The 26006-nt window shown below is 42.9% G+C and overlaps 1 protein-coding gene across 1 annotated transcript in view; it reads right to left on the bottom strand.

The window, feature by feature from the left end:
• The window catches only part of Ac3 (adenylate cyclase 3), a 34064-nt gene extending 8069 nt beyond the window's left edge, over nt 1-25995 (bottom strand). Inside the window, exons 1-6 of the mRNA XM_076435389.1 lie at nt 24103-25995; nt 10247-10626; nt 5064-5348; nt 1897-2171; nt 934-1262; nt 338-673 (exon numbers count right to left, since the gene is read on the bottom strand). Coding sequence (XP_076291504.1) covers nt 338-673; nt 934-1262; nt 1897-2171; nt 5064-5348; nt 10247-10626; nt 24103-24714 — 2217 coding nt within the window. The 5' untranslated portion in view covers nt 24715-25995. The remainder of the gene's footprint in view (nt 1-337; nt 674-933; nt 1263-1896; nt 2172-5063; nt 5349-10246; nt 10627-24102) is intronic.
• Between the last annotated feature and the right edge of the window lie 11 nt (nt 25996-26006).

The following is a 26006-nucleotide window of genomic DNA, read 5'->3' as shown; positions in this document are numbered from 1 at the left end:
AAACCTCGAACTGCTTTTGTACGTTCTACACGCTCGGTTCTTAATTGGGAGCTGAAGCACCGCGGTGAAACCACTTTCTGGAACCGTTCGACAATCGATAACAAATTTATTCGTGGCTCCTACTTCGTATTTTTATTCCTTCATAAACTAAATATCGATTTGCCCAGTAACACTTTTTCTTTTGCGGGCTTTAGCCGCGATTAGGCAACTTTTAGTTGGGGGAAGAAGTTTATCGCTTCTACTGATCCACAAACATTTATTAATATCAATAATACCCGTGGGAGGAGGCACCGAATTTATTTGCACAGCAAATACATAGAACGATTTCATTACTCACGTATCTCGCAACGATGACCAGAGCAGTGGCAACGATGACCAGCGTCGTCGATAGGCTACATTTCGAAGGGTAAGCTGTGGGGTCGAGGGGCGAAGAAGCATGATCCTCCCAGTCCAACCGCGGTCCGAGCAGTCGGAGGTTGATGACGCACTGCACGCCTGCGATGCCATACATCAGCGTCGCCTTGCCGAGGTAACAGATGTAGGTCGGCATCGAGATCGCCACCAGGGTGAGAACACCGATGTAGGAGTAGTAGGATGGGTACGGACACCTTGGCGAGGGGGTAACCGACGCGTTCAGCACTGGGATTGGCTCCTGGATCACCACGCAATTGCTCTGAAATTAAGGGAACGCCTCGGTCAATACCCTTTAGTTCGTTCAGAAGCTACAGTAGCTGGCGTCCGTCTGAGAGAGTGGATCAAAAAGAGGATTTAGGGTACAACATGCAATAATCGTAAAGGCTGATCCACAGATTGGCTCACCACGTAGAACGTACTGGTCCAACCAGGATATCGATTGATGTTTCCGGGAATACGGTCCCGGAATCAAAGCAATGGATGTTCAGTGTTATTGGAGATATTAATTGGATCGCTCACCATGTCCAGAAGCAAGAACACCCCGAGAGAGAACGTCATCAGCAAGGCCAGGGACGTTCTCAGCCACATAGCCTTGACAGCGCCGCCCAAACAGGTGGCACCTGCCAACACGACCCCGAAGAGCACGACCACCCCCAGTCCACCCCACGTGAACGGTCCCCACGGTTGGAACCTCCAAACAGGGGCGGCGCAGATCATCGCCAATGGACCGCCGATAAGGGACAACGGCGAGAACGCTTCTTCGGCGTGATGGAACGCGGACTCCACTTTCGTGTCCTTGAACCTCAGCGTCAGCCAATGCGCGCGGCCCTTCAAGTCCGCCGCTCCTCCTACGAACCCAATTATCTTCGTTAATTACACCTGTCAGCCGCGAAGACGTCGACGATCCGTTGACGTTGGGGACAATTCAATCCTAACGTGTACCAACTCTGCCAGACGTAACATTTTGGACTGTTCATTTAGGTGACATGTCCGGATTCAGTTGATGTTCCAACAGTAATTACTAAACTGCTAGAATGCAAGCATTGTCAATGCATCAATTTTTATTTCGTATAAAAATCCGCGGCAGTAATTACACTCTTTGTTAAACCGGACATTTTTCCGGGACGCCAAAATTTAGGGGCGCCATTTTGGCTGTAAGTGTGAGAAAAATATTGAAGTGTTAAATACCCAATTAATAGAAAATTTGCATTTATTAAAATAGATGCTTTTATTAAAATTTAAATAAAATGATTTGATTTTTATTGACAATAAAAAATATGTATCTTTATTTAAAATATATATCCTTCTTTCGTCTTTTTGTCCGGGGCCACGTAACCGCTAGAGCGGACGCTGGAAGGCTACCAGTTTACTCATCATCAGGAACTGTTTCTATTAATTACTCTAACTCAAGGTAGATGGCTCGACTTGTCCTCGGTCTTTTTCCAAGTAATGAGGGATTCGTAGCTATTATTCTAATCGTACCTTTGCTATCTAGCTCCTTGCGCAGCCTCTGCCTAAACTCCTCCGAGTCCTCCTTGTTGTTCCTGTTGTCCATCGTTTTCCTAGTGTTCTCTGCGTCCGTCAAAGACGCGAGGCTCTTGGTCACAGCAGGTTTGAACGGTTTCAACGCCCTGACGATGAAGTAAGTGACGATGCCCGCTTTCTGCAACGCCTCCTCTCTGTCCTCCCCGTGGGCTGGCTCGACCTCGAACTCCCCGTTCAGGAAGCTCAGCGTCGCGTTCGAGATGTGCACTCTCCTTCGAGTATTTATTCAGCCGGGTTATTCGCAAGCCAGCCATATTGTTTACCGGATCCCTCGCTTCGATTATTCCAACGGCACGGGCCTCGATCGGCTCCCGCTCCGCCGTCATTTCGGAGCGAGGGATTCGGCGGATTCACATAATCGTTAATATACTATCATTTTTAACCCTTTCCACTCGGAGCTATTTTAACTGGAAAATTAAACATTTCTTCCGGTCTAGAATATTTCCATTCCCTATGATTTTTTTGAAATTTTATGCATATGAAATTGGTATAATACCTCATACAATATCTAAATATTTAGTAATTGATTAGATGTAAACAATATTTTGAGTAATGGTACAGCAATTTTTAGTGGTTCTTCAGAGGGGACAACCGAGTGCAAAGGGTTAATATATCATTTGAAGGTACAAAGTTGATCTTCAATTTTACCTACGAAAAGTAAGTTCTACAATATCTTCCAGCTTCTACAACATTCTCTTCAGATTCAGAAGTATATGTTATATGTCGTGAAGCAGCTTCGAAATTGCAATGAAAAATTTCCGCGAATGATCGAATAAATTAATTGTTACGTATAAACAAAGTGTGGAAACTTCTGAATGCTGAATCTCTCGGTAATTCAATCCCCAGAAGGTAATTGTATATCGCCGGATAGGCACGAGCAGCGATTTCTAAAAGATTGATTTGCGATGTTATGAAATAGTGCAGGTTGACACAAAAATAGCCGGAGGAGTTGTGTTAGGCCATGGCTTAAAGTGAATGGGACGGCAAGGTGAGAGAGAAAAATTGACAGAGAGAGACAGGGAGAGGCCGTTTCTGACGCGTTGATTCAGACACCTCGCCCTTTAACTCGGCCCGCTAAAATAGACGTACGACAGCGCATTAAAAACTGCTCGCCGGGCGTTTCGCTAGGTAATTAACGTCAAAGATATACACGCGGACCTGGCCCCGTTCATTGTGTGCTCGCAAGCATCAAGGACGTATTTTATGCGCCGCGGCATCGATACCATTCGACCAGCTACTGAATTCGCCTGCCGACGCCATTATATTCTCGAAAACATCCTCGCCTCCCTTTATATTCTGTTCCCAATTGTAATGTCCATTTTTCAAAGAAAATAAAGGAATATTCTACCCTGTTTTGACCAGTTTTTATTGATTTTTCCTCCGGAGCAATTTTTGATGAAGGATTGGGCAACCCCTCATTTCAAACCCCTCCAAGAAGCATTTAGTTCGAAAAAATAAAGGAAAATAAAGTTCTAATTTTTTCTGGTGAGTAATTTGTTTTTGAACTGCTTCAACCCGTTTCAAGAAAATTTCTCTTCTTGAATAAAACAAGCAGTATAGATATTCTTTTTCAATTTTACAATTGTCTTTTATAGTGCACCTGTCAACTCTTCGAAAAAACAGGAAATTCAGTTTACTCCGGGCGAAGAATTTTCCAATAATTAACTCTTTTTCTGGTACACCGTTGCTGCTCGATAATTAAAAAACTTTAATCCCCAGAAGAAAAAAAATTTGTCTTTAGTCGTTTTACCTAGTCCTTGTTTTGTTATTTCGTTTTTTGTAATCGTGCCCGTCAGAGCGAATTTATTAATAATTATTTACCGAGTGAAGAATATTTACACGCTATACAAAGACGAAAGAAGAACAGATCAAAGAAGCTTTCATTGCTAAATTAGGTGAAATGCTGAAGGACATTTGTGCCGGTGATTATGAAAATTATATAAAATATTCGTAAATAAATATTTTGCAAAAATTCTGGAATGCGTATTGAAGTCCCCATTTTTATAATCGTTTCGAATATTAATTTAAAAAGAAATTCAGGAGTGAAATTTCGCTCCGGTTGATATAGAAGTTTTATTTTTTCACTTCATTATTGTATATGTAATTATTACCAAAATCAATCAACGCGCGTAAGACATAATATGTAGAACTGCATAATTTTTTGGAATTTTGACGTGCACCACTTTCATAATCACCGACACATTTGTTTCCGAGGAATTTCGCGTCGAAACGAAACGTTTTCGCATCTCGGGGGTTGAAATATGCGAAGAGGAGATAGCAAAGTCGGTCCCGGGCCATCGTTTTTATTTGCTAGGTAATAATGGAAGGATCCTCTCCGATCCTCCTCGCCTCGAGGGAGAGATTACCCTCCGCCTAGAACGGCACGGAGTAAAAATATTGAATTCGAGCTTTAAATACACGCTTCCTACACCGTCCATTTAATAAAGGCTTCTATCTGATAACTATAACAGCAGACGTATCCTCGATACGTGTAACTATGCTAAAATTACCAGCCGCCTCTCTTCCGATTTACTATTTTCACACGGGTCGAACCGGTTTTCCACATTTATAGAATATATGAACCGCTCGAACCTCGACAATGAGCCTAATCCCACGCCATTCATGAGAACGCCAACATTTTTCCACCCTTAGAAAAATCATCCAACCAATTTCCTACACTACCTTTTTACACGTTTTATACAAATTACGATTCAATTTTTAACTCGAGGAGCTGGAGCACTTTTATCAATTTCGAAACGATTTCGATTATAGACAATTTTAATTTACGAGTACCGAGAAAATGTCGTCTACATAAATTTTCTATTGATTGAATTGTTTAACTGTAAAACTATTCTTTAATTTCCAGTTAGATTCGGTTAAGCGATAAAACTGAAGAATTTCCTAAAAATGTTTTCTTCATAATCAAAAGTAATAATAATTTTGTGGTGTTATCCTCTGTTGAAAATGAATTCAGTTTGTTTTTTCGAATGGAGGGTGTAAGAGTTAAGGGATGACGCTGCAAAATATTCGAGCTATGAATTGTTCTACGTGAATGTTCACTGGCAGATGATTTTAGAATATTGTTAATGAGATCGTTAACTCACCCTGCCATTCCACTGCTCTCCATTTTGTTCGCCAGTTCGACGTCCTTGCTGTAGACATCGAACTGCCACTGTCTTTGACCAAGAACGCCAGCTAACACTGCGCCAGTGTGTATGCCTACTCTCATGTCAACGGGACTTTTCGTCGTTTGCTGGACATACTTGATGGCATCCACCATGGACAACCCCATGTACACGCAGAGGACAGCATGATCAGGCCTCTCGACAGGCGCGCCACTTATACAATAGTAGCAATCGCCCAGGATCTTGATTCTCAGCTGTTCGTACCTGAAGAGCAGTCAGAGATATTATCAATAATACTCAATATTGTATTCGCAAACTCTCACAATTTATTAATCAGTTATCACAATCACAGTAGATGAAACCAGAGTTGGGCAAAAATTTAATCAACGATTGACGAATAAATTTCTACTTCAATCGTTAATCGCAATTAACAATTACACTCCTACTTTAGTTGTTAATTGCGGTTAACGATTACATTATTTTCAATTGTAATCGTCAATCGGATAATTGATTAATGATTAGACTGCGGATCTTTATGCAAAATAAAAAATATTTGCTTTGATTGCTGGACACAGGAACCAATAAAACATGTATTCTTCTTTTAATTATCCTATCAAGCTGAAACTAATACATTGATTTCCTTAAATATTTTTAACATGTCCACTGCTTTAAATTGTACGTACCCATTTTTGTCATAAATGCATAAAATTCGCAGTCTATTAATGCTGAAATTTCAAAATGAAATACGGAATCAAAACTGTATGCATACTAAAAAAGAAATGTAAACTGAGTTTTCGTTGAGATCTATCAATTCTCCATCTCCGCTCTCTGTCTCTCTCCCTCCCTCCTTATTACAATTTATGGATAGTACCGTGTGGTGATTAACTTCAACAATTAATTCAACCGGTCTCCGATTTTTCGATGATTTCTCTTTTTAATCAACGATTGACGATTAACTTCATCAATCGATTGAATCAATCGTCGATTTTTCAATGATTACCTTCTTTAATCGTACGCATTAATCGATCAATCTTGGTTAAAATTTTAATTGATTAATGCCCAACTTTGGATGAAACATTCCCCGACCACACACCGAAGTGTAATACGCAGTGTATTTACAACGTCCAATTATAGTTTTACTAAAATGAACAGCCGTGGTCAAGGATTAGTTAAATGTCAGTGACTATACATTTGGGCAGGGGGGGGGGCTCCGCCGGAGTAATTTTGTAAAAAGATGAACGTTGTGTTCCAAAAATAGAATCTCATCAATGGAACATCATCGAAAAATTGATGATCAAAAAGGCAGAAACATTTCTTCGATTTTCGTTCGATTGTTCGTTGTGTTGTATTTTATTTACCGATGCAATTTTTTTTTCCTCGCACACTAAGGGCTCATACAAAATAGAACCGGTGCTATAAATACGTAAACGTTTTAATTAGAAGCGGATAAAGGGCAAGGTTCAGCGCAAGTATGCGCGCCGTTTCGAAAAACCTTAGAGGAGCGCGCGCGTTCTCTCTCTCTCTCTCTCACTCTGCTCGCGTATTTATGCACGTCTAACGTAATTATTTATGGAATGACCTCATATACAGATTGAACATTTCTCGCCGGGCATCAAAGAGGATATCAAAGAAATATTTCATTTAATAACACCGTCGGGGAAGAGAGTCGGGCGCCTCGACGAGGCTTTTTCCACTGGAATAAGGACAAGGCTGCCGTATCATTGACTACGCTACTGTAGCCGCCTCTGATTGAAATCATCGCGTGGAAACGGGGCAGAGTGGCGACAATTTTATTACAGGCAACGAAACAAAGACTGTCTAATCTCTTTTCGCTTTGATTACGGCCTCCGCTTGTTTCTTTCCCTTTCTAATATTTAATAAAGTCTCGCTCTGCCATCGACTGATACAAATTAGAAGCCGAGCGAGAACAATATCTTTCCATTAGCTCCACCTATTTCGTCTCTACGCTATTCTTTGTTCACTATTTTTCGTTCTGTGTCGGTACACAATTCCGTGGTAATAGTTCCATTATGGAAGATGATTGTTCCCTTCAAAAGTAGAAGACAAGCAGCGAGTGGAAAAACAATATCATACCATTAGTTGTTCTCATTTCTACAATATTGCTTTCTGTTCACTATTTTTCTTTCCACCCTACACCCTCATTTAAGGGGTAGCAAGTTAATTGGGACAGATTGATTACGACCACTGAAATTAGACCGCACACAAACTTTATTAGGCCTAACAGGTGCCAAGAACAGGCTCCTGGTAGTGAACTGGAGGATGTACACTTCCGCTGAATGCGGAAAGGGAAAAGGAGCGAAAAGGGTCTGTCAAAAGGCCCTGGGCGGTGGGGTTTTAGTGGGTATGGGTAGGGATTTAAGTCCCGTTCCCCCAACTGTCATCTCAGGAGGAGTCGAGTCCCACACTACCCTCTCCGACCACCATCGGAGGAGAGGGTGCGTGTGCGTAAGAGCATTTCCCCACCGCCCTTAACCAAAAAAAAGGTCTAACAGGTTCCACCACTTTATGGACTGGACCTAGGATAGCAAGTGGCAATGAAATTATTTATTTACTTCAGGCTGGATTTAGGTTACCCTAGACTACACCCAACTTCAAACTCAGATCAATTCCAATTCAGATCTAATCCTAACATAATCCCGAACAAATCCTCATAGCGCAGCACGAGAGCCAAGAAATTAAGATATTCCCTACAGGTCAGGTTCTGGTTGCTGCAACCCTAATTCATAATTAAGGTAACGGGACCTTACTACAGCACCTTGCTAACTGCGAGAAATCATAATTCAGAGCTGACCCTAACACAGTCCTCAACAATTCTCTGTTAACCCAACGGACGATTTTTATAGCTATACATATAATTGGCAATGCTCAGGACCGTTCACAGTTCTAATTAATAATTTTTAAAAATTTACTTTTGATGTGATATCTCGTCTAGACACATTAGTCTTTCCGATAGCCTCAATGAAACAGCTATTCAGTTAGTTTAATTGCCACAAATTGAGTACTTAAATGACAATTTGGATGTTCCCGGTTAAAATAGACTCCGGTATAGTATACGGCAGAGTTGGGCATTAATTGATTAAAATTTCAATCAAGATTGATTGATTAATGTGTACGATTGAAAAAGGTAATCATTGAAAAATCGTTGATTAAATTTTTGCCCAACTCTGGTATACGGAGGGTTAAAAAAGCATTTAGTCGGGTTTGCAGCGCCTATACAAGGTGTCTCAAAAATTTTGTACTTCTTTGAAAGACTTGAATGTGGCGTTGGGGCATTGGTCAAGCCGGAATCCGTCCACAGTAGTCGCGCTGTGATTGGTCCGCGTTTTTCGTGAATAACTTCTGAACAAAGCCAAGGGGATCATTTTCGCAAAGGAACAGGTGACTTCAAATCCCCTCAGGAATCACCACGTTTAAGGAAGTGCAAACTTTTTGGGGCATCCTGTACATAATTTCCAGGACGTGATTAGGGTTTCTGTAACAGGGAAAAGATGCTTCGCGTACCTCTTTCGCGGAAGAGAGCCAGTAAGGATACCACTTTGTCCCCGGACGTATCGATTCGTCGTAGACGACCGTGAAGGACTCGCGTAACGAGAAAGGAGAAAATGGAGAAAGGACTCGCCGGAATCTCCCGATAAAGTCAATTTCGCGGCTGGCGATCCGAGGATGCTCATTGTGCAATGATAGAAACGGAGGATCGCGGACGGGCTGCGCGACGATTTGATTCGAGTTAGTCGAGCGGACTGTAAACGAACCAATTCTTCGTTCGCCGATACCTCTGCTGCCAATCGATCCGACTCCCATCGTGCCCTCTAACAAAAATCTCTCTCCGACGCGATTTTTATTGCCACCATTTTGTGCGAGCGAAAATATCGCTAGAAAAATAATGGGATGTATGTATAAACAGGGTGAGGCAATTAAACGGGACTTAAATGTTATGAACAAAGTGCTCAGGTCAAGGTTTTAACATTTTAGTGGCCAATTGCAGCATGTTTTTTGCAAAGGTCATTTCAAGGTCATCAGTACTTTTTTAAATGGAATGATACAGTCTTTCTTAGTTAAGAAAGTAGACTTTTTCCAGGAGTGCAAGGGTACGGGGTTCGCGTTCTCATTTCTCGATAATATTAGGTCGTTGCATATGAAATGTCTGGTTTTGAACAGTAACGTTGAACAACCGCAACTATTTCTTATTGATCAAAGAATCACACGTTTCTTGATTGTACTATGGTAGACATAGTCTCTCTATTTTGTAGTTCTTTTGACTATCAACAAATAGTGCGTTGTTAATCGCAAGTGACTGGAGCCACATAGATAGTTTATTCTTACTTTGATAATTTAAACAAGCTGAGAAAAATACATACATTAGCATTCTTAAATTATTGTAACCTTTTTTACTGTTTTAAATTGCACCCACTAATTTTTTGCCATAAATGCATAAAATCCGCAGTCTATAAAACAGCACGGGACAACCGCACTGTTTGATGTTGAAATGAAATCTATTTAAATGGAAATTTATATGTATAAATTAAAATTGAATATGGGATTGTAAGCTTTGTACCTCAAAGTTGCATACAATGAACGTGTCAACTGTAAGAGTATTTCTTGATCAAAACGCATTGCAACATTTGCATTCTAAAATCGGACATTTCGTATGCAACAACCTATTACAAAAATAGGGTACTTCAGTAGTCAAAAACGCTAGATAAAAGATCGATCTAGGGCGCTATCTCCCTCAAAATTCCTATTTTTTCGTTTTCGAAGCGTAATTTGCATTATTCGGAAGCATACAACTGCGCATGTACCTATTTTCATAGCTACATGCTGCCTAATAATGCAATTTACGCCTCGTAAACGAAAAAATAGGACTTTTGAGGGAGATTGCGCCCTAGATCGACCTTTTATTTAACGTTTTTGACTACTGAAAATCCCCGTGTTTGTATTATCAAGAAATGAGAAGTCCCGCCCCCTTGCAATCCTGGAAACGAATCTACCGCCTTAATGGAAACAGTTTCTGATTATAATGCGTGAACTGGTAGCCTTCATAGTCCGTCGTGTAAGTATGTATACTATACAGTTTCGATTATATCCCAAGATATTTAGATAAATAATTCCTAACATTATCGTACAATGATTGTCGTAATTACCTCTCGCTCAGTTGGTCGAACCTCGCGAACAGCTCGTTCAGTATCTTGACTAACTCACTGGCGCTGTACGTCGAGGAAATCGCCGTGAAACCGACGATGTCCGCGTAGAGGATGGACACGTTCTCGTGCCTGGACATGTAGATCTTCTTGAACTGGGTGTCGAGCGAGGCGCCGAGGTCCTGTCGCATTTTTACGGCGACGTGTTCGGGAAGGACACTCAGCAGGAGCCTCTCCTGCTCTGCACTTTGCTCCTCGATCACCAGCTGCACCTCCAGGCTCTGCCTCGTCTCTAAAAACGCTCGACGCTGCCGGAATTCGGTCAAAGAGTAGCTGGAGACGCCCAGCAACATGGCGCCGGTCGACAGGGTCACCGTCAGGACCTGTCGGAACATGTTAGAAAGTGTCCTGGTCGATTACTTGCCTTCAGACATTTTTGCTGACGTTTCTCTAGCTCTTTTCTTTCGTTTTGTAGCATCGGACGCTGCGTCAACCCAGTCGAGTCATTGACAACCGAATGAAATTTGATGAAAATAAAACTTTTGAACTAATTGTGGGTTACAGGGCTATTGAAACATTCATTTCTGTCCCAATAGTTTTAAAGAGTTGAAAATAATACTTTGCATTAAATATATTTAAATATAAGTTTTAAATGTTTTCTCCGCTTTTTACGTTTGTTCTCACATTTTAATTTCCCACTATTCTCTCTATTTGTAACTAATTTGAGATGATAAAAATGATTAAAGACCATTTTTCTAAATTATATACTTCGCAGTTTTAAGGGCAGGTTATGCGAGGCAAGTTATGAATTACCGTGAAGCATAGTTGGCGACGCGACGCACGAGAAATGGAATCGATAATTTTCTAGACGATGTGTAATCGCAGTCGCGGATGAATCAGAAGAAGATACCGCGCACGTTAATAATTCGCGGGCACGCGATCCCATGCAAATGAGCCCCTCATGAATAAAAGAAATCTCTTCGTATTGGAAAGCCAAGAAACCTGCGCCGGATACGTTCAATAAAATGACACCGTTTTGAAAGCGGCCGCAAGAAATAAGACGTGTCCCGGCATAAAACAGAAAAACGCGCGGTCCGTGAATTGAATTCCCGTTGAATAACATTACCTCCACGTTTTACTATTATTTCATTCTTTCCTGGGGGAAAGATCTTCTTCTGCGGCTTAAATTCAATTTATTCGCCCTGTGCTTGCGATCCATTTCTCTCGAACAAAAATTCGAATTAATTCTGATTCGAGAAATGTTATACTTGTCCTATCATGAATACTGGATTATTGAGACAAGATTGCAACGATAGGACAAAGCACACTCGTTGTTTAAACATTTAGGCAAAACGAGTCACCAGCTAAATCGAAAGATAATCATTGTGGACCGATAGAGTTAACAGTATTGTTCGAAGCATTTCCAGCCCAGCCGGGAAAAATACGAACAATGGCGGAGCAACGATTGCTAAAACAACGCGGCAGGTGTGGAACAAAGCCGTCCGTGCAGTTGAAAGTAAATGAAATTCGCGTGAAAAAAGCATTACACCGATCGCGTGTCTCTCGAGTGTTTACTCGCTCCCTTGACCCAGAAAATTTCCGCGCGTTTTCGAGCGACGACGGATCCGCGACTCGCGAAATTACCGCTTCCGTCTGTCGATACCCGCGGAGCAGTTTCTGCGCTTTCGAGAGCGAGAGAGAGAGAGCCCGAGATATGATAAAAGCGTCGCTAAATTTCTGAGAAACCGCCCCAGGGATCGATAAGCCACTTTTGTTCTAGAATCAGCCGCGGTGGTCGCGGCCGACGAGTCGCACACTGCCACCACTTGCGCTCAAAACATCGAAAAACCACGTCACAATACCTTATTTCTTCCCACGACGCATAAACGCCGTTGTGGAACGAACGATTTTCGCTCAGAGTTCATATTGCCCAATTTTTGATAGTTTAAGCTATGGTTGGCTTTCGTGTTTCCTACCCTTATAGTGTAGGGTTGATTATTTTATTTACAGTAATTATAATATATATTGGGTTGTGTGTGTTAATAAATTTCCGCGTTTCTGTATTTTATTTTTTCTTATTTCTTGGAGCACCCAAGCTCCAAGTTTTTTAGTAGAGCCCATGGAGCTTGGGTGCCACACAACTTGACTGAGATGTCGAGCAAATGTCGAAAATTCATTTTTCTGCCTCTTCCTCTTTTCTGGAACTTCCATTGAACAAGCCTGACAATTGATTAAAATTAATTAATTCAAAAAATTGAAGCAGGCGGGTTTTATAGAGCAAGAAAAAGACTTGCGAATGCATATATATATATATATGTATATATATATATATATATATATATATATATACTTTACCTAACAAAACACAAAATTGCGGGAAAAAATAAAATACAAAAAACGCGGGAATTTATTACACAACCCAATATTTTTAGAAACCATAATTTTCGCATTCTTTGGACCTTGAAAAGTCCTAACCCATTGTCAAAATTGATTGAAAAATTGCTCCCCTTTTTCTGTAGGTCCCCCCCAGCGGGATTTGAACCCTGGTCATCATCCACGTGCCAGTCAAGTGCTTTACCCGTTACGCCGAAAATCAACTTGCAGGAAAATACTATATTTCTCGTATATCTTCACTCGACATCGTTTACTACTCTTTCCAATATTCCTATAAAAATCCAATTTACAGAAACTGCCTAGGGGTTTTGTTCCTTTTTTAACAATTCCAATAGATTGATGCATTTCAATCCTTTTGATCTTCTTACTGTTTTAGATTACACCAACTCATTTTTTAATAACTAGACAGCGGATCTTCATGCAAAAGGAAAATCTTCTACCTGAATAGCAACAAATTAGAGTAGAATAGAAATTTATTAATTCTCTCTTAATGTGTTTAATAGGTTTAATAGGTTTAATGTGTTTAATGTGTTTAATAGGTTGAAAATAACATAACAGCATTTTTAAATTTTTCTAATGTTCTTACTGTTTTATATTACACTTACTCGTTTTCATAACAAATGCATAAAAATCCGCTGTCCATTAACCAGTTCGCTACCACCGTCACAAATATGTGACATACATAATCTGACAGTTCACTTAAAAACAGTAAAATTAATTTTATGCGCTTTGTTGTTTACAGTCATAGTAGAATGCATATTTTTCAGAGAATCTGTGACTTCCTTCTGGCAAACTGTTTTAATAATTCAAAATTGGGTACGTCGCATTTAATAAAACTTTCGAACAAGGAAGGTAAGCAACGAAACAAATGCTGGCAACAAACGTGTTAATAACTACGTAGAATCCACAATAGCGCACAAAATCGCAGTCGACATCTGCGAGAACAATCGGGGGCAGAGAACGAATTACATTATTTTTCTGTCGAAATAATCGCGATACTGTGTCGATTCGATAGGAAAGCTGTCGTCCCGAGGCTTTCAATCCACGGTTTCCGTTCTGCACGACATCGTCGGTTCGAATTCGAGCGACTGGGTCGCGAGCGAGGGGGTGGTTTCGGGGGTGGAAAATAGAATCGAGGGTGAAACGGCGTCAACCGTGAAACGGCGACGTCTCGCTTCGCGAAACAGACGGTGGGCGCGTCCCCTTTCGCCGATTTTCATTTTCCATATTTCACGGTGGGAAAACCGCGTCGAGCCGGGTATCCACGTTTGATCAGGCTCCACGCTCGATATGGCCTGGCATTCATCGGCGAGTGCTTTTGTCGACGCTGTTTGTTCCCGCCAGGAAACAATGGGCGAATTCGTAATTGAACTTCTTGTCCTTCTTCTTTTTCCACCGCTGCGCCGGGAATTAACGTGGAGAATTTTTGTTTGACTCGCCGATAACATTGATCGATCCGGCTCGGTGAAAACTGGGGTGGTGAATTGAACACGTCTGCCGATGATGGCGTCGAATTATCGCGCTCGACGGATTAATCGTTCATTATTTAATTCGTTCGTTGTTGCTCCCGCGGTTTCCAATTCAATCTCGTGGGGGATTGTTTCTGCTTCTGCGTAGGAGATTAATGCATTAACGGTACGAGTATTTATGGTGCCGGGGTCACTTCTCATGGTTAGTCGTCGTCGTTTTGAGATCGAAACGCACACAGTGACGGAGACAGTGGTGAGGATCTCTTTGTGTTAGTAGCCTATCGGTGTGGGGTCAGAAATTACTCCGGTACCGCCGTTCATCTCACGGTATATTCGTATCTTTCACATACTGCGCGGCAAATCGAATAGATATTCGTTCCGGGAACGCACGAAGTGATTCTTTGAACACTGGATCTCGTCGTTCGTTGCTTTAAATTTTTTATAGACAGCGATAGTATGCGGAGATCGCTTGGTAGTATTTAAATTATAATGTTGGATTAACGAGAGCCAAGTCTCTCCGAGAAATACAAGACAAAATTATTGATTTAATTTCTAATACCTAATAGCTTGTCGATCATGTATAGCGCAATGTACTTTCATTTGAAATTAAAATCGTGACAAAGCGAAGCCTTCGGGCCACGTTGTCGACGGGGGATCAAGAGGTGGTCGGTGATCGTTGAACGGCGATCCATTGATCGCGTAGAGGATCCACGGTCGGCACCGTGGCCTTTCCACCAACTGGATCAGTTACAAAGAAACGTACCTGCCATTGAAAACCGATCGGATGTCATGCATGGAGTGGTGTCACGTCGCGTCATTGCACATCTCTCTCTTCCTCGGGCTCTCTCTCTTTCCCCGTTCGCCACTCTCTCTCTCTCTCTTACTCTCTCTATTTTAAACTACCATTGACCAAACTCTACTCGAGTGTCACTAATGCTAGAGCCACGTGGTAGGCCTCGAACTTTCACTTCTCGCGCGGCTCCTTGCCCGGGGAAAATTCGTTAGCCGATGGCCCGTAACCTCGTTACCGGTTCACAACGCAATTTTCGACGACACAGTTCGGGTCTACGGTTCGTTTTCTAGCACGTCTCGAAACCGGAACACGTTCGGCTTGGTTCTTTGCGACCTCGACGGCCGCAAAAGTGTTAATTATCTGCCATTGAGCACACCTGTCGTGGAAATTAGGTTCGGACGGCGTTTGAAATTCGCTCGGGAACACTGATCGAATTGCGTGCGGACTGAAGCGCTTCCGAGAGACACCTGAGGTCGTTCTAGAAACTGGAAATTATTAGGCGAACGATCGACAACGGTTCTCTGTCCTCCAAAATGATCCTCTTAAGATTTTTATGAAACCCTCAGAGTACAGGGCTTCGGAGTCGGTAGACAAAATTCTTAACTCCGACTCCAACTCCTCTTTTGTTTTTACCACCGACTTCGAATCCGAATCCGACTCCGACTCTCTAAATTGAAAAAATATGTACCCAATATAATTAAGAGTTGTAGTAAAACTGAATAAATAGTTGAAATATTGTATTAAAGTCTAAGAATATGGAACAGATAACTCTGATACAACACAACAGGACTGTTACTTTCTCACTTTCAGAAAATAGTTAGAAAATACTATGTACTACCATAACTTTAACTGTTTCTCCTCTTCATACTGCCGAGGTATATACATATACAATACGTCTATCCTGTAGATCGAATATTAGCAATTTATTCATGTATATGTACATAAATCTATTAATGATTTATAAACAAAAGAGCCAGAGTTGGAGTTGGAGTCGATATATTTTTTTCCGACTCTGACTCCGACTCCAGTGATCAGCAATTACTCCCAAACTCCGACTCTGACTCCGAAGACCTGCCTCATAGTACTGCTAAAGGTCGAACTACACTATACGGCACGGACCGCCATCGGCACGACAAAATATTGAAACATGCGTTTTAAATGGTCTCCCAAGGTCTACAACCATCCACTACTAATCCAGAAGATCTCCCAGCCCCTCCAAGACCCTTCCCAGTGACCAACCAGTCGCACAGTCCCGCTTAGAAAGCACTTTCAAGCAATTAATCTCTAGAGAAACGTTCACGGAGGAGCTTCCTGTATTCTTTCTTTTCGGGCCAGTGAAATAATACGGGATTCAGCAATTCTTCAGGAGGAAGGGGATCGTTAGGGCGCCATTGTGGCGGCACTTCCTTCAATTTTGCAAATGGGCGAACAACTGGCGGCGCGGCCCGGCCGGGCAGAACGCACGGCAGAACGCGTTCATTATTCCTTTGTTTTTTGTCGCTCCTCGAGATACCCGAGTCGAGTTGAAACTTTCACCTCCGGGTCTCGAGTGGAAAACTGCATTCGCGGCTCGCTCGGTGCAGCCTCGGTTCGGCGCAGCACAGCGCGTTCCGTTTCACCGGCACAATTTTCCAGCCCGTGGCGGCAGAACGTTGCTCGGACGAACCAGCCCTCCCCGAAGTTCTCCATTAAAACCGTTTCCTCGGGGTGGAGCGCGCAGAAAATTGCCGTGGGAAACCGGCGAGGTCTCCGCTTGTTGCTTGTTGCGTCCCGAGATTGCGGATTTATAATTATTCCGCGAGGCTCAGAGCAGCCGCGGCGAGTCCAATTACTCCGGCCAAGTCAGTTTTCCTAGCCGGCTCTCCAGCCCGTAAATCCATTACCATCTTTCAACTAGTTCCGGTCCGCCATCTTATTCCCGATCCTCGATCAAATATTTTTTTTCTCGAATTTTTATCGAGGACTTTCGTCATTGCGGAATTATACGTCAGAGATTCGATTTTGGCGTCTATGTTTATGGTGCATCGTCGGGGATTTTCTCGATCTTTTCTCAGTGGCGCAGCGAAGGCGTTAATCCAACACCCAATTTCGCTTCCCTGCACCGCAATATGCAACTCGAGGACCAGCTCCGTCTCGTAGGGGATTTTGCCGCAGTGCATGGAGGAGCAATAGAGCCACGGAATAAAATATATAAATGCGATCGGCTATCCACAGAATCTCTCAGACGGCCCGGAATATTCCAATTCGGTGTGCTCCCCTCCACCCCGACCATTTCTAAGGTACGTGTCGCGCGTACGTAACAACACGCGATGCTCTGGATCGACGAACTGCGGGCCATCGGATGCCACGTAACAACTGAACCAGGAGCGTCTTACATGGGGGACAATCTGCTAAAAATGTTTAAAAATCCACAATTAAACGCTACAAATACAAGTTTACTCGTAAAATTATTCCAACCGTGATAGTTTCTGAGATATTCCATCGTACGTGTTTCTCATTTCGAGGGTTGTTCCCAAATCAGGTTCATCAGCAATGAGAATACCCATTTTTGTTCGCCGCTGGCAGCCTGCCTCGCGCGTCATCGAATCGACGAATCTGTTTTCTCTTTTAATCAACCCGTCGCGTTCGACTGTTAATTAGCGGCCCGTGCTAATACAGGTGTCGTTTCGGTCCATCCGGCCGGTAATTAAACCAGCGATGTCCCGTGTGGTTGGCCGGAGGGGTTGTCGGAAACGAGCAAGAAAAGTTGATGATTAAGCGGGGAAGTTCCGCGGAACGTGATCGTCAACCATCCAAGAAACTGTTCTCGGATTCAGGGAATTTCGGGACGGCCGTCTTCGACGACGACGGGACGTCCGTTAATCGACTTCTGATGGGGCCGGTAATGAACAATCTGTCGCGACCATTAGCATCGCAGATTCGAACGGGAACGACAGGAAGCTTCGGCGATTCCGGAACCCGGAAAACGAACGTAATGAGAAAGTTCCCCGAACAGTTTCTTACTCTGCAGCCCGCGGAAAATCGCAAATTTAACTCCGCATGGAAAAGGAAAATTCCTATTTTGCATAACCGCTTGGTATTGGAGACTTCGCCGCCGCTCCCAGAATCCCCGAGTCTTTCTCGTCTTCGCATTCTCGTCTTCGACAGAACTTTCTTCGAGTTCTTTCAATAGAACTTTCGGTTTTTAGGAACCCTACCGAATATTCTGATCCTTTTTAGTATTCATGGAACATCCTTAGAATATTTAAACGTCTGCAGTCGGGATTTGCATTTTGGGAATATCGGGAATACTGGACCATCCGAAGGCTTGTTGTAGTCCTCAGACCATTCACGTTTTCTGGGTGATCACTTTTGCAATCCTTTCACATACTAGGACCATTTTACAAGTCCTTGGGAATCCAGAGGTCATTTGCAACCCTGAAACCGTTGGGAAGACTTGACACAAAGGAATTCCTTTGTACCCTTTCACATTGCTGAGGGACCTATCTTTGAGGTCCTTGGGAATCCAGACCCTTTGATTCGAAAAATTCTATTCTTCTCTGTAGATCCCCTCACCGGGATTCGAACCCTGGACAACCACTTGACAATCAGGTGCTCTACTCATTACGCGAAATGTCAACTTGAGACAATGTACTACGTTTCAACCCTTCTATATTCTTCATATGTACATATTAGGTTGGCAACTAAGTTCGCGACCTCCACATTTTCTCAAACAAAGTCATTTTTATATATCTTTTATGAGTATTTTATATCAAATTAGTCGCGAAATTCAGAGCTTTCCAATGGTATACAGTTCAAAAGGAATGGTCATTGAATGAGGTTATAATGATACAATAAAAGAATTACGAAACAAAAGGTCGCGAGTTCAGTTGCCAAACTAATATATTAATCAACTCGACTATATACCACAATAAAAATTAATTTATTAGACTTAGTCAAATAATAATGTCACCCATATATGACCGATGCGACGTCCACTGTATCAAAGATACTGGTGTCGTTTTAACAGGCACGAATAGTGTCCATTATTATATAATAAACCCTCCCCTAAATTTTCGCAACAAGCCGGATACGAGTCGGACGAAGCTGTTCTACTCCGGAGATAGTAATTTCTCGGCTACTCCAGCACTTACTCCGCGAAGGTTCGAGTGTTCTGAATAATTCGCTCCACGAGACGTGTCCACGACGAACTATACCGAACCCCGATACAATTTTAATAAACCGCGGAGAGGGGTGGCGTGAATGGCTCGAGCAATTAAGCGGCGACCCAGTTAATTGATCGGCCCCGCTCAGGATTGTTGGCACGGCGGCGTCGCGGAACGAGTTTAAAACTCGTCGGCCACGAGCCCTGCTCTGTTCTCCGTGTCCTCCTCTGTACACCCACGATCTGAATGAACGGAACACGGCTCGTATTTCAACGGTGTTTTAATCCCAGTCCTCCGAGGGGTTCGAACCACCCCCGCAAAACGCGCCGGGAATTTATGGCTCCTCCGGGAACAAAGTGATGACCGACTGACATGGCCATCAATCCTCGTCAAACTTCGCCTGATAATCGTCATTGAGAAATCCCACGACAATTTATAAATTATTTACTACTTGCTTCATGGAGCACTGAAAAAGTGGCTATTTTACTTTATCAAATTTTCATACGATCAAATATATTTAATAAATCTGTTGAATAATTCCTTGTGGATGCACCCTTACGAGTAAATTAACATCCCATATATTTTTTAAATACTTTTTATTTTGTGCATTATTTTGAGCAAATAAATAAAAGTACTTAATTAGACAAGTCCGTCGACGTTATTCTATCTTTAATCGCGAATTAACCAGAGTGGTTCGTGCTCCCATCAAGAATTAATCGAAACCTGATTTATTCATCCAGCCATTCACCCGCAGGAAATCCAATAAAATCGCGGATTTCGTGGAAAGCATCGATTCCTTTTCCATGGAAAGTCATCGACGGAAGTGCTGAGCCCTACCACGCGATCGCAAGAATGATTCCCCGCCATTCGACCAAGCAATTACGTGACCGGGAAGTTAATCAGGCCGCGCGTTAACTTGTTGCACGTCGAAGCAGGCTCGCGTAAATTTTGCGATCGTTATACTTTCCATTTATCTCTAGAAAGTATTCGCCGATTAAATAGACTCGTACAAGAAACGCTTGTAGGCTGAACGCCGGAGGAAAAATTGCTGATACTACTCAACGCATGCGAAACGAATGGCGGACATCTTGCAGCGTGTATTGCATCCCCTTTGTGCATTTTCTCAATCGTATTACCAGGAACAAGTGGGTCAAGTATATTATTTATGATACAGGATCAGCGCAGAGCCGAGCATAATTTATCCAATTAATTTTAAATTGCTTCGCCGCTATATCGGGGCCGATTTAACAGCCGAATTTCCCTCATTTGCGCCGTCATTATCTTCCCGGTAATTTATAAGCGGAGCTATTTTTCTTCTCTTTTTTCGAGCTGTGAGCAATCAGGGTTATTTGTTGTTGGTTCAATTTTTAAAAAATATTTTTAGTTGATCAAAGTGAATGATGCATAAAAATGAATTTGAATCACGGTGGTGCAAGCAGGTTACAATTCGTACACCTTTTAAAAACTAATAATTGTACCAAATGTTCTCATTTTCTGTAATTAATTAGAAGCATTGGTTTGCGAAATGGTATGCGAAAAAGATTTTCCAAAAATTATAATTTACAAGGTTACATGCAAACATAAAAAACGGATTTTTTAAAACTTTTTTATTTGGGCCTTTAATGAAAATTTAAAATATATGTTTTTTATATCTATGTCAGTTATACACATGCTGACAATCTCATCGAAATCGGTTCACGCAGGAATATAAACGACACGCATTGAAAGATGTACGATTCTGTGGGTTTTAAGCAGAAATTGATCAAAAATCGTGTAAAACTACGATTTTCACAATTTTCAACCGCTTGTAGCTCGTGTGTATTTAATCGATCTCGATGAAATTTTCGGCTTGTGTATAATTAACATAATCTACAGAACATTATTTTAAATTTTCATTGAGGGCCCAAATAAAAAAGTTTTAAAAGTACCTTTTTTGTTTTTGCATGTAACCTTGTAAATTATACTTTTTGGAAGATCTGTTTTGCATATCATTTCGTAAACCAATGCTTCTAATTGATTATAAAAAATCAGGTCGTTTGGTACAATTATAAAAAAGTTAATAGTTTTTAAAAGGTGTACGAATACTTGTATGCACTGTTCAAAAATTAACAAAACAGATGTAACTAGCAAACTATGTTCTCGTAGCTTGAAGATGTACCTATACAGCTCACTAAATTTTATTCAGATACTGTCAATCGTTTTCTGTCAAAAAATTCATGAAGATCTTTGATAATTACTGATTTGAACAGTCTTATTAAAAATTGGACCTGTTGACTGGCAAATTGTCAGTGATGAGACAGCTGATTTCGAGGACAGCCAACTGGCAATCGTCAGTTGAAATAGCAGCCTTCTGATTTCAACGCCACCGCGACCACCGATAGAGAGATTGCTTTACCATTAAGGCTCGAGTGGAGTAGAACGAAGGAAAGAGAATCTAGGCTCTCTCGCGATATTCAATACTCTGCGTTTGGAAATACACACGGTGGTAATGCCGCGAACACAGGACGAACACTGTGTGATTCTCTCTTTTGTTCGTGACCGGCATGCTCGCGGATGTTTCGAGGAGAATATCGACTTTCCCGGATTCATATACCCCGGCACGCCGAACCGGAATTGCTCTACGCCGCCTTTTTTGTTTTGTTTTAATCTCCTTCCTTCTCTGCCCCTGTTTGTTTTCGTTCCCCTGTCGACAACTTCACGGCATGTGAGTTAACACGGCGCGATGATTTCGCGGATATTCGCACGTTTTCCACGCACACGCCGCGAAAACGCCGAGTGCGAACATTGCTGATTAAATCACTAGACTGCGGGTCTTTATACAAGATAGAAATGTGCGTCGAGTAAAAGGTACTCGAACCAAATTAAAATTACTTCCATTAACTCCTTAATGCACCAATTAAAAATTCAAAAGCGGTCGTTTTTCCACCAGTTCGTTTTACACCAACGAGTATATTCGGCTGTATTTATATTGAAAACCAAAACTGCAGGTCTCACGAGTTAACTCGGGCGTGAGGAAAAAGATCATTTTCTTAAACCCGACTTAACTCGGGCGAGTGCGCTAAGAGGTTAATAAGTTTAATAATACTGTGCAAATAAATGGATCGATTTGTTCAAAATTTTGACTTGCACCTTCGAAAAAGTATAGATTTAACGCAGTCTATCGAGCTTTAAAAGTGACTGGCATATGTTTAATTTAAGAAATTTATTAAATAATTTTCCACGATAGAGTCTTTATAAGTTGGACAATCTGAAAATGAGACCGGTCACGTGACCGGCGCTGGTATGTCTAATAAATAAATAAATAAGTTTATCTCATTATCTTCCGAGATAGTGCTCTCTCACGCCTCGCGACACGAATGAAATAGTGATTCGCCATTCCCCGACACAGCATTCATTTCTACGGGAATGAAGGGTGTTTAACATTCCATTAATATTCATAATGTCGTCCCAGCATCCTACGCCATTATAATCCAGCGAAAGGTCGTGAGATATTTGCGATTTAAAGCCCCATTTCCATATAATTAAAGAAAAGGATTTCACTGTAGCTGATTCGACAACACATGCTGGCGCTTCTATTCTTTATAGGAACTATCTTATTCTTTCGGAAACTTCTGTCACGGTTGTCTACAGCTTTCTCTGTAAATCGTTCCAGGTTTAATTGTTAGAATAAAGGCTGCGAGGTGGTATAAATGAATTAAAAAGAGTGACAATGGGGGTAGCAGAGACAGACGCCCATTCAGGATAATCGATCACTCGAGAGGGGCTGAATTCCTGGGATCTTGGAACCTCGGGATAATTCCAATGGCGAATATTATTTTAGAAAGTATTCCTCGAATATTTCAATGAAAATTTTTCTAAAACATAATATGGTACTCTAAAGATACTATAATAAAATTGTAACTTGCTGATTCTTCACCCCATTCCACCCCTTAATTTGTATTAAACCTTTAATATGCCATACTCAATTTTTATTGAGCACTCTTATGATTACACAAGGTATTAAAGATCACTTACGATGCAGGTACTATAGCAAATTTTTAACTCGACGATTTTTCATCCCCCTTCCTCCCTTAATTCATAATTAGAGAACCATTTAATTGCGAATACACGCGTAGAGACTAAATAAGCCTCGCTAAAACAATCGACGCATGTATGTTCCAGCAAATGGTACATAACCCTGATTCCCAAATTACCAATCATCTTCAGTGGTCTCCAGACAGTCATCACCTAGCTAGCAACACTCTCGAGGACACTAGACTCTGTAGTTCTTAAGCCGAAAGGATGATAGCTAATTTTCGATCAATTACACTGGAAAATCCCAACAGTCCTTGTATATTTCATATTATTTTATATTTTTAAAGGATTAAATTCTTCATTCTTACATTATCTGTGCCTCTTTCAAATTTTTCAGACATGGAGGGACAGATCCATTTAATGGTTTGGTTGAGTCGGTTCACATAAACCCTACTCCCGCTTTAAAATTTGTTATTTTAATCGTTGCATACACTGTCTTTATCTTTCTAAAACCTTGAAAAGTCCATTCTGCTCTTACTTCTTACGAAACAGTATTTAAAAATGTACGAGCTGTCGCAACCCTAAAATTCTCTATTTCAAAACGTCTAAAAATCGTGAAAATGATTAAAAGACACTTTGATCCTCAGCAAAGTTAAGAGCATCTTTTAAAAAAATAATTAAATTTTACTTTTAATTTCACTAAAAAAGGTTCACTGGTTTGAAAGATATCAAAGATCAATTTTCCTTAAACATGAAGCAATTCCTGATTTGCCTTCTAACTACTCCCGTAGCTACCCGCTGCAACAGAGAGACCCTAAGAGAGGCACCCCCAATTCCGAATCCCCACAGAACACCACCCAAAAATCATGCTGCGGTAGCGCCGGGAAAGCATAATCCCGCATCCCTCTCAGTCTTAAATCCGCCCAAATCGAGCCACGCCACAGCGCGATCCGCATATCCCACCCCATCCCGTGAGTAGACGTGCTAGGTAGGGGGCAGCTCTGAAAACAGTGATCCCGAGAAGCAAGCAAGCAGGACACGTACCAGGACATCGATGGGTATCTGCGTGGGTGCCTTGGATAGTCCAACGACGGCGACGATGTAGGTGAGCGCGGTTCCGAACGCTAGTAGCGCGCACAGCGATAGCCTAAGCGGCAGGGTAGCAAAGAGCAGATATAGCAGGAGCAACAGCCAGCCTAGGCCGTCCCTAGGCGTGACCTCGGTGGACTTGAGGAACAGCTGAGCGAGTAGCTGAGCGGTGGACAGCTGCCAGGCCACGTGAGGTACGACGGACCATAGCCTGTCCTTGGCTCTAGGGTTGTTTATCGCCCAGATCAGCAAGCCTAAGTTCAGCCCGAGGAACACGGCGGTTAGGCTACGGGCTGGCACCTCCTGTCCCGGCGAGGCTACGGTGTGCACGCTGTAGAACAACGCCGCCAGTAAAAAGCATTCGAGACCGCCCCTACGTTGCTGAAGAGAGGAGGATCTGTACAGGGACTCGAGCTTGGCGCTGCTGAAGCTGGTCCGCAGGAGGTTCGACGGCCTGCCAGCGCTCAGGTACGAATCCTCGTTCGAGGTCTCTAGTCTGCGTGACATGGCGCCAGCGTATCGCTCACAATCCTCGCATGTCCTCGCCCCCGGTGATCCTACAAGCATCGAGACCCTGTCCAGCTGCCTCGGACGTGTCCCCGAGACATCGCCTCGGGACTAGCTGGTGTTTGGGATTAGGTCCGCCGTTAGACCTGCCGTGGTGTCCCCCTGACACTATAGAGACCCTACCCAGTGGTGATTGTTGGTATTCTCTTCACCAGGTCTCGTTGCTCCTAGAGGATTCACCCACGAGTTCACCTCCCTGGCAGACTCGAGTCTTCTAGTCTTGCAGCCGCTCAGCTTTTTGTATCCTCTCTCTCTCTCTCTGTGTGTCTCTCTCTCTCTCTCCTGTTTCTTTTAAGCTCGAGTATACCTATTGGTAGGACCTATCCCGTAGGATCTGGTTTTTTTCGGGGTCGAAGGCTCGTCAAGGACCATAGAGCAGAGCACCAGGACACGCACGCCGATCCCCAGCACTCTCACGCACTCTCACACACACGGGTTTTCGGATGCGACTGCACCCGCGCGCGGGGAACTGGCCGGGTTACTACTGCCGGCGCTCTCTCCTCGCTCCTCCGAGGAGAGCCACTCTCTCTCGGCCTCCTCTCCGTTCACCTCCTCGCCCTCGATCCCGTCCAGGCTTGCGCCATACGTACCCCGAGACTCGACACGACCCTACAGACCCGGGTCGATATCAACCACCACGAAATACAGAGCGGCGTGCAAGAGCCTTCTCTCCTCTCTACCTGCGCCGCGTATCCGTCCGCTTTCCGTTTCGCTCGCACCACCTTAGCACCTCTCCCTTCTACCTATCCGCACGGATACTAGCTGCTGCACCCTCGCCTCGCCGAGAGTCTCTTCTTGGGAGGATCCTGCTTGGGAGGAGACGCGTTACACAGGATTCCTAGCGCCGATGCGGATTTTCACTTGGTTTGCAAGGATTTATTCTGAACTCGCTTCACTCGCCCTTGCCGCGCCCAGTTTGTCAGGGGTGTTTAGCGGATCGTTGAACGCGGAAGATCGCGCCGTTTCGATGGAAAGAGGTGGGCTGGGTCCTCCTCGGATGGGCTGGTTACGATGTGCAGGAATTCGGCGTGGGCTGAAGGGTCAAGGGAGTTCTCGAGTGTCTTCGGTGAACCGAGTGGGCAGAAGGTGCAGAGAAAAGCAGGGGTCGTACTCCATTTAGCTAGGGCTCTCGCTGCTTAGTCTCCTAATCGCGTTGTGATCAAAGGAATTAGAACAATTTGGTGGGGCTTGGTCGGAGAAGCAGGTTTCAATGATTGTAGTTGAATGCAGTGGTTAGCGGAATCAGGGAAAATTTGGTTGATGATGGAAACCAGATAGGGCTTTCGCCGATC

Source organism: Lasioglossum baleicum, chromosome 12 (assembly GCF_051020765.1).
Source record: "Lasioglossum baleicum chromosome 12, iyLasBale1, whole genome shotgun sequence".
Classification (NCBI taxonomy): domain Eukaryota; kingdom Metazoa; phylum Arthropoda; class Insecta; order Hymenoptera; family Halictidae; genus Lasioglossum; species Lasioglossum baleicum.
The sequence above is the reverse complement of the archived record's forward strand: the minus strand, read 5'-3'. Positions and strand labels throughout refer to the sequence as shown.